Here is a 10,041-nt window from a genome sequence, read left to right on the forward strand (position 1 = left end):
CTTCCATGAATAGAGCTGACTATGCGTAATGCAAACACTACCAAGATCCACCAAGCCGCCATTTTGCCTTCAGCATCATTTTGTGAATGTGTGTGTGTGTGTGTGTGTGTTTTGTTTTTTTATTGTGAATAAATCCACTGAAGTCATGTCAGGGAAGCACTCAAGTGATTCTACCGCTGGTAGTGCTGGTAGTACTGATAATGCAAATAAAGGATATGTGGTTGATCTTGAGCAGAAAATGATTTTATGGGTATTCCTGTGATGGCACAGAAAAGGTTGACTAGCATTAAGAAGGACATACAAAACAGTACCATTATATGACTTATATCAAGTTTGTTATAGTGACCAGTTGTTGTAGGATAAAATTACTGCATTCATCCAGTTTGTTTTCTTCAATTTTATGATTTTTATTTAATTCACAATAGACATTTGTAATCTTTATATGTTGATTTAACTTGAAATTATTATAGGCATATGTAAAAGAACAAGACCACTACTGATCTTGCAATGATACCTTGCTCAGATGTTATTTAGATGCAATAAACATATGGTTAAGGTAAACATATTTAGTGCAACACCACACACAATGAACAAACAGATTGTCTCAAGATATGCACAGTATTGCATTGTATTACAAGTAGAGATGGCTTTCTACATTTATTCAACTCATATCCTTTGATAGGATTATTATAAGAGTTTTGTAAAAATCTTCACTGCAAACTCTTAAGTTTCCTAAATGCTGAATCTGAGCTAATTTGTCCATAATTAAGAAAAAAAGTTCTACAACTCTCTGTGATTTATCACATTCATCAAATATTCATGTGGAATTGTCTGTAACAGAACTGTTCCATTTTACGTCTAGTTAGAGGATATAGGTAATACTAATACTAATATATTATACTAACAAATGAAAAAGCCCAGTTACTTTCTGTTTATTAAGTTCCAGCTGATTTCATACAAAAAAATATATCGTATAACTAATGTAAACAAATACATTGTATTCACAAAGACATGCTGATATATTATAAATAAAGTGTCAGCTATAGCCCTCTTAAATGCCAGCAGAGTCAAATGTGAAGGGATTTGTAAATTTTCTTAATTGTTTGAGTTATGTTCTGTTACCTGTAAACTGTTAACTGTTCTGTTAACAAAATTGTTTTTTAAATTGAAATATCAAATATAATTGTTAAATATCACACAATAATAAATATGTTGTGGACAGAGGGATATCCTAAAACCTGGATGATAGACTCCGTATTGGAAAGTGCACTGCTAGCATATGACTCTTCGTCCCGTATGATATTTCCATCCAATCCTGTTCAAACTTGATTATCATATGGTGTATATCTCATTTCAGGCAAAGAGCACTGATTATGCCTCTCATCTTTGAGCATGATCTACATTCAGAAAATAACCATTATTTAAAATTATGTTTAGTATACGAAACCATTAGTGTAAAAAATAAAGATTGATAATATTAAATCCATTCAGCATCTCCCACAAGTAGGACACTGAAATGGACATGGATTCGTGAAGGCGTCCTCTAAAAATGCTGCAAAGCCAAATGCCTGTACCTCCTCAATGCTGCTGCCTAAGTGCCCACGGTCACTCTGTTCAGAGCTATATTACACATAGCTTCATAAGGCCTTCATAAAGCATACATAACACTTTTATGAGCATGACAGTACTGTTCTATTTAGCTGCTATCAGCAAATGTTGTGCTTTATGTTTTCGTATGTATGTCTCCATATCAGTCATAATACTGCACGGCAGCTGTTAAAGAAATTCTTTATGAAGTTATAACTTCATGCTTGTGAGGATTTAATGTGTGCTTCATGAATGCATTATGCACCTAGTGTTGATATAAATAGTGATTGCAGTGTCACCATGTCGTGTTTAGAAGCTTCCCTTTGACAATCAAACTATTCAAATGGGATGAAAGGTTAATACCCACATACAGTGGCTCTTCTTTACTAAACTAGAAATGTCTGTTCTAACAATATTACGTTCTATGTGGAGGTGGTTTGGCATTAACTTACTTTTTATGGTTAAGAAATGGGTTGGACCATAGCATCCATAAGCTACTGTAGTTCTTGGTTCCAAAGTGGTGGTTAATATCACTTCATACAGTACATCTATCTATTCATCCCCTCACATTAAAATCTCTTCTAAAAAAAATCCCTTTTCATGATTGGCTAATCATTTATGCCTCTGGATGTGCCGACCAATGAAGTAAAAGAGGAGGCCAGAGAGGAGGACCAGTGGGATTCCAGCGGCGGCCGCTATGAAGGACCAGCCATAGTGGGACTCGAGGTGAGCATCAGGACAGGTCTCCCCTCGCTCCTGCAAGATGTACCTCCTCACGTCTGCCACCAGCTCCTTCCAGAGCACAAAGAGACCCACCAGGGCTAAGAATAGTCCAGCTGGAAGACAGATATCAATAGAAAATTGCTCAGATCAGCACTGAAGTCCTCACTTGGAAAGTGCCACTCCATAGAACACCTGTCTATCGCTAACCGTACATGCTGAGACAAGTCACTGTCCATCCAATGGAATTTAATGTTCAGTGTACCAGATGTTTACTAGCTGATTTCATATGTGCTGTTGCCTGGCTACTAAACCAGTGAAAGTGATAAATTTATATGCAGTAGTTGACTGTTACATATTCAAGCTTAAGGCTTGTACAGCAGTACTATGATTATAGGCCTTTCACTTTTGCCAGTTTCCAGGATTCTTGAAGAAATTTGGCACTCGCGTGCTGAAGTCATACCTAGTCAAAACACCTACAATCGTGTGGTGTGTCAGGTGCTGCAACTGATAAATGCTCTTTTATCTACTTACAACCTGCAAGTGGAAAATAAATCATCATTCTCACTGATTCCTGTCATGAGCAGGGTTTCATTTGCAGTGAGGGACTGCAAACAGCCAATGAAAAATTACCATTCAATAACAGTGGAACGGGCCGACAAAGGTTTGTAATGTGTCAATGAGTCCTGTAGATCCACAGCAAAAACAAATGTGACAGCCATGGAAAAAGACAGATACACGATACAGCCACACAGAAATGCATCTGGATGATGAAGAATTTGTTACGCTTTTGCAAGAGCTGGGTTTTAAGTCATCCGTCTGCAATCGGCCACTATGACACACAATAGAAGCACAATAAGTGGAGAGAAATTGCCAGCTACTTTGACAGAAACAGCTGGTGACTTTGTGTCTTGGACTTAGGGTAAGGGCTGCTTGTTTCCGCCTCAGATTCTCTGATTCTTAAAATATCCTGTTCATAATGTACAGTATGCAAGAACAACTTGCAGTGCACTCACTAGTGATTTTCAAAAATGTTAATCCAAAACAGTAAAAATGATAATAGTTAATAATTATTTGATTAATAATAATAAAAATAAACTATTACTAAGACTATACTAGAACCCAATGATGTATTTAGTACCAGTTTAAAAAAAAAATAATTGTTGCTTCAGTGATGGTACTCTGTGTGTGTACTCAAAGTGATAGCCAGAAAACTGATTTACCCCATCAAAGCTATTGTGGTCTGTGTGGACACTCAGAGTTTAAAAAGGCATGCTGTATCAGTAATGTGAGGAATGTCTTTGGAATGCCCTCTCTCTCTCTCTCCCTCTCTCCCTCTCTCCCTTTTCCTCCCTCTGTCAGAAGAGAGTCCCTCTTCACTTTTAGACCTGACTTGTCTTTGGAGTTGAAAGCAGAAGTGATTTGGTTAAACAGGATCTGATAAGAAAAGCTCCTAATCTCAAACTGTGCACAGCAAATTCATGAATATTTCATGCAGAGTGAACAGTTGACTAATGAGGAGGCCTTGCAAGTTCAAATCTCAGGTAAGAAGCAGTGGTCTGTGCATATAAAATAGCTCCTTATTCAAGTGCAATAGCACATATAGAAGAACCCAATTAATAACACCTCACGACACCACATATAGAAGAACCCAATTAATAACACCTCACGTAGAACCCTGTTAATGTCATGTATTTTTCAAAACCACTTAACACTCACTATTGGTTTCAGTGCTAAACAGACTTCTGTAATATCAGACGGAACCTTATTTATTGTCCCCAGAGTATCCAGATAAATAATTGATTTACCAATAATACCATAAACAGAAAAATGAACGCAGAAATATCAAATTCAAAGTCAAAGTGCTCGTATTGCCACATGGCCAATGGGCCGATGGTTTTTTTCTTGGTACAGCAGCTTACATATATTAAGCAGCAGACAGACAATCAGTGTACAAAACACAATGAGACATAAATACAAAACAACCAGCTCGGCCCATGAAAGTGCATTGCATTGTAAAGTGCTAGTGAGAGTCCATTAGAGTTCACAGTTGTTTGAAGCCCTCATTGCAACAGACAAAGTCAGTGTGGTGCTGTTACAAAGGAAAACTCCAGAAGTATTGTCAGCAAAACTTTCTCTATTTCTGTCACACTACAATCAAGCTAATTAGCCTTAGCGGGAACTGGCAACATTGTAATAATTGCTTATTAAATGTCTCCACATCCACTCAACTAAAAGCAGCCAAAAGTACACACTGTCTTACACTAGGGCCAAACTTCAGCTAATGTGTACTTCTGATTTTGAGGCTGTCTGTTGAGACATCTGAGTGATATGCTCTCAGCAACCTTACTGGCCTGGCAGAGGCTGCTACTTTTCAGCTGGCCACATCACTGGCTATGTTTCCATCTGAAGTCCCAGAGTCAAGTGGCAAGAGCTGATGTGTAAAAACAGTGCAACATGCTCAATGGAAACAGTATTCTACATTTAAAAATAAGACCTTCAACTTCCTCCTCCCAGAGAAAAGCTGAGAGCAAAGAGTTGACGCATTTGCCTGTCAACTTGTGTCAGTTGGCTGCATTGTCAGCATTTAAATGTTTTCACCAGCTACAAAAAGGTATTTGGCCAGCAACATTTTGCCTTTATTTTTTTGTCTTCTGCCTTTTTATGACAAACAGTATAGACAAAATAGTGCTTCTACAGTTGTCAACAAAGGTATTTGTTTCTTATTAACAACCTTTGCAATTACTATACTGTAATAGTCTAAGTTGCTAGTTTATGAAGCTAGTAAATGAAATAAATGAAAAGAAATGTGCACCTTGTTTTGAGAATTACTGTTCTGTACCCTGAGTTTGCAGTGCTCTTAAAGCAATGCACTTTATGTTAAGAATTAATAATGAAGTTAAGGTCAAATCTACTGTGTAATTATTGAAAACATTACGCTTAAGCAACAAAACACTTAATCTGTGTAATGCTGTGATAGAAGCACAATGTGATAACAACAATGACGATAATGTGCAAAATGCATGAAGAAGTGAGATGAAAAAATCATTAATTGGATAATGCTAAAATCTTGTTAAAATCACACACCCCAGTAAGAACACAATATTTAATTTAATGGGTTACTGTATTTGATTTATATATGGATTGGATTGCTAACCTGACAGAGTCAGTGGAATAACAGGATTCTCAGCATAGTGCTGATGGGAGGGCTATTTCTGATCTGCGTGGGTTAGGAATTGGTTCTACAAGCACGCAGACACACACACGCACACACACACACACACGCACACACACACACACATGCATGTATGTGTACCCACACATGTACCACCCCATACACACACATGCACATATGCATATCCACACACACACACACACACACTCACACAGGAACATCTGAACACACACCCATGCACACATGCACGCACACACAGAGGCTCTAAAACTGTGTCACTAAATCCAGACTGCTGCTCATGCACACATAGCTCCGAACGCAGACACACAGAGCAGTGAAATTCAATCCGCAGCGCCGAGCCCAGGGTACTCCAGGGCCAGCGAGGCCCGAGGAGCCGTGATCACATACGCTCAGCTGCCATCTCTGCCTGCTGGGACACGAGCTACTGATACTTCCCTGTCTCTCTCTTTCACTCCGCCCCTGTCTCCTTCTCTCTCTTTTCTTCTGCTGTTTGGCTTTGTCATAGCATTGTCAAAGCTTTTTTGAAACATATGCTGAACGTAGAATGTATGCTGTAAGGCCAGCTCTCCTGCCCCTCCCTCCCCTCCCACTTACAGAATTAAAAAAGACCACTTAGATATGGAAAGAGAAATAATAGAGATACACTCACCAGCTGTGATCAGGAATGCTCCTCCCACTCTATAGAGTTTGTGACTAGTGAATGGCACTGCACATACCAGTAAGAACCCCCCTGCAACACTGGCAGTGACAGCTAGGATGATGAACATTGTCCAGAACCCACGGAACACTGTTGAGACAAATCCATATAACATCATCACCATTACATCGTCATCATGACATCACAGAGAAGACCATCCCATGAAGTTGTCCCATGTGTACTGTTTTAAGGGCCCAAGCTAATCTCTCAAAAAATATGCAATGTCAAAGTAATCTTATCGTATTAGTATTATACATCTCTAAGGTGAAGCTGTGTGGCTGAAGCGCTTACCTGCTGTAGCATCATAGATGGGGTGAGGAACTGGTCCCACTGCAACTGGCAGAGGGAAGAGGTATCCATGGACGCAAAACTTGGGCGCCGGTTGATTTGCTGCAACCACATTGAGAGCTGGATCAGGAATAGCCTACGCTTTGACTATGTGTGTCATTAGTCTAGATTAGGTATTTATTTATATGGGTAAGATAGGAGTGTCTGCCTGTCTTTCTGCTTGTCTTCATTTCTGTCAGTCTGTGTGTCTGTTTTCCTCCTTTCACCTATTTCACCTACTCCATGGTCTGTGCTTAATCTGTCTATACCCACATGTTCATGTCATCTTTATTCATTCATGTTTAGTTTTTATTGATAAAGGCTAATCTACACTGGCATGGGGTCAACAGTTTGGAGAAGTGGCTGAGAAGACAGAAAGTTACAGGCTTGAAACCAGAGGTAGGACAAGGCTTTTAAACTTTGAACTGAGATAACCTGACTTGCGGAGAAAATAACTGGCCGTGTAAATGGATAATAGGCTAAGATGTTTGTGTTCCGGCAGGTACTCACTGAATAGAACAGCCACCATCACAGGGAGAGAGGGGTCCCCTTTAAACCAGCATTTCCAGAAGAAGCCTTCATGGTGCAGAGTTAGAGCAGGGAGGGAGGGGCCTTCTTTTACCACCTCTGCCTGGAGACAGACAGACAGGAGGAAGAGGGGTGAGAGATGGAAGGATGGAGGCAAGGAGAAAGCAAAAGCGAGGGTAAGACAGATTGGGAGAAAGGTAAAGAAATGATTGTTGGTGGTAAGTACAGTGTAACAGACCAGTCGCAAGCTTCATGTATGTTAGCATCGAGTGTCCAAGTGAGCAGTGAACGCAGCACTAAAATTGGTGGGAAAGGTCTGCTTAACCCAGTTTTGCTCTTATATTTGAACAGACCATTTTTCTTGTGTGGCCTTTGAAAAGAGCCTAAACCTAAACAAGGCACTGTGTGAAGCATAATAATAACCTTAACCTGTATGAAGCCTAATGATAGCTTGAATCTGTTTTTGAGGAAACAGCACTGTAAAGAAACAAGCGTACAGGCTTTACTAAATACAGACATAAATATGCTTAAGAATACAAAGTACATACAGTCCATGTTCTATGGATTATAAATCGTATTCATAAAATACTATCCTCTATTATGCTGCCATTATACCATTGGCAGTGGGAAACGCACTGCCATATATTAGGTAGAAGAGCCGTAGCAGCGTTATTATTTTTCCATTATATCATTCTGTGAGTGGTGCAGCTCTCAAAGAAAGCTGTAGTTGTTGCATGAATTCACTGATGGAATTAAAGATATTAAAGGCGCATGAGTCTCTCTTAATACTTCATGTATGCTGTGGTGTTCTTAAAAACCGTCATCCACAGTGAGAAGGATTCAAGATGACAGTTTTGCTCTTCACTGTCTTGTCTATAAGCGCTGTGTCATTTAAGAAGTACTGTACCTCATAGCCTTTAGCCCATACATCATATGTTATAAAGATATATAAAGATATGTTATAATGCATATTTGAGAATGCATTAATGTTAAAAAGATTATCCTGTGCAAAACTGATGAGCTGATAAAAAAAATCATTTAATGGGCCACAGTTATTTTGATTTTGTTACCTTTCAGCATGTGCTTTGCTGATTTGGCCCCACCGCACATCCCCCCCAAGGCCTATTGCTAACCTGTCATGGAAACTGAATTGGGGGGGGGAGTGTGCACCCAGATCATTCCAGCTATACTATATGTGTCTGATTACATCCATGCTGTCCTGCTGAGGTAGAAGGGTAAAAAAGGCGTGGCTCTGTGGGGAATCATCAGGACGTTCAGATCCTAACTCAACCCACAAGACGGCAGGCTAATCCAGGTGTAAAAGCGTCTGCTGAATGAATAAATGTAAAATGTAACTGTAGGTGTGTGCATGTGACATCTGCTCTGGATCCATTCCCCAAAGCCTCACTGTACCTGTCTTTATACAGGTCACATTAACACTGACATCAGCAGGGCATCGGTCCTCTGTCTAAATAACACCTCTCCAGTTTATAGTGTTTAACCGGCGCTGTGCTCAGAAGCTTCCAGAGCTTCAGGCTCTTATCTGAAACCAATCTGTATTCTCTATTTTATTCTCCAAAATGTCTCTTTACACTATATATGTAATGGAAGATATCTAATCTGATACACAGTATTATTTTATAAAATGCAACACGCATGGATGACTAAAATAGTACTGTGTACAATTGATATACTAGATTACGTAATCTGACATGTTGCTCTTTCATCAGGACAGATGGTAAATTGTCATGGGCAAAGTACAACCCCTAAGAGCCTCCACACCCCTGTGTTTAACGTGGCTGAAACACCATCGATTTTTCAGGGGTTCTGGTGGTGATTCAGAGGGACTTTAGGAATGAGATAGTCCACTCCGGCCCCAGTCATATGTCTGTCTGTCCACACTTATAAACAGCCAGGAAAGGAAAGCAAACCAAAGTCTTTGAATCTAAGAATGTGATTAGGCAGCTTGGTGTATCATGGCAAACAGAGCTTCTCTGCAAGAAAAAACTATTCTCAGAAGATCCTCCACACAGGAGATACATGTCCTTTGTCTGAATTGCCTTCATATGGCAGCCATTATTTGAGTCTTTTCCCTCCACCTTGTTTAAAATCAACATTTTTCTGATCTTTGAAATACTGTGGCTAATCATGTTTGTACAAATCTCAGATCCAGTCTAGAACACAGGACCAAAACCAAGCACATTAAACCGCAAACAACAAACTATCCAAGATGCCCTCTAAACAATTACTTCTCTTTTGGTGTCCCCTGAGAAGAGCTTCCATGTGACTGCTTTAAAGTCGAGCAGGATTGTTTTAAAGCCTGGCATGCTTTCTGTGGTGCAGCTCCCTTTTAAAGCGCCTCAGCACTGAGTCAAACTCACCTCCGTGCCATTGGCCTGGGCAGTGGTGCTGGTGTTGGCTGTTGCCTCCAGTTGGCTGTAACCTCCACAGTCATCGCTGGCCAGCAACCAGTAGTCCGTCGCGAAAGCCACGAGGAAGCACAGCACCCCGATCCCCCCTACAATGCCCCCTACCAGGGCAGCTACCCCAGTCTTCATCCTGAGCCTGGCCTGAGTGAGCTGCAGCGGCGGGGCAGGGCAGGGGTACTCCTGTCATGGGGTTGGGGAGGGGAGGCGGGAAAGCAGAGAGGGCGAGGTTGGGGGGCGTGCAGGGGCACTGGCTATTTCGGGAAGCAGAATTAACGGGCCATGGTGTGAGTTTCCCAAGGCAGTCAGCGGGAGGAGGGGAAAAGTGAGTGTGCAGTCAGAAGTGTGACAGCGCTATTAGAGTTTCCCCCTCACACTGGGCCTGGAGACTGTGTGTGTATGTTTGCTACCGTCCTAGTGAAGGAATGCTGTCTGTTCTGGAATCCAGGGAGCCATTAGCTTTCGTGAGTCTGTTTATTGATGGTAGCTATTTAGCCCCTCTGTGTTACACTTGCGGAGAGAGCAGAAAATAAATTAGGTAGAGGATGCCAACTGCGTAC

At 40.7% G+C, this 10,041-nt stretch overlaps 1 protein-coding gene across 1 annotated transcript; it reads right to left on the reverse strand.

The window, feature by feature from the left end:
* Positions 1–1,541: 1,541 nt before the first annotated feature.
* Positions 1,542–9,642, reverse strand: LOC118791629 (transmembrane protein 182-like). Its single transcript, XM_036549061.1, has 5 exons — positions 9,437–9,642; positions 7,038–7,158; positions 6,492–6,590; positions 6,153–6,290; positions 1,542–2,423 (listed from the first exon to the last, which is right to left on the reverse strand). The coding sequence occupies exons 1-5, from the start codon at positions 9,611–9,613 to the stop codon at positions 2,200–2,202; spliced, it is 759 nt and encodes a 252-aa protein (XP_036404954.1). The 5' UTR covers positions 9,614–9,642; the 3' UTR covers positions 1,542–2,199.
* Positions 9,643–10,041: the final 399 nt, after the last annotated feature.

The sequence above is a fragment of the Megalops cyprinoides genome, chromosome 16, assembly GCF_013368585.1.
Source record: "Megalops cyprinoides isolate fMegCyp1 chromosome 16, fMegCyp1.pri, whole genome shotgun sequence".
Taxonomy (NCBI): Eukaryota; Metazoa; Chordata; class Actinopteri; order Elopiformes; family Megalopidae; genus Megalops; species Megalops cyprinoides.

Coding starts and splice junctions, on each gene's coding strand:
- LOC118791629 (XM_036549061.1), bottom strand. CDS start 9,613: ATGAAGACTGGGGTAGCTGCCCTGGTAGGGGGCATTGTAGGGGGGATC. Junction 6,291..6,491: donor CATCTATGATGCTACAGCAG/GTAAGCGCTTCA, acceptor TTGTCTCAACAG/TGTTCCGTGGGTTCTGGACA. Junction 2,424..6,152: donor AGCATTCCTGATCACAGCTG/GTGAGTGTATCT, acceptor TCTGTCTTCCAG/CTGGACTATTCTTAGCCCTG.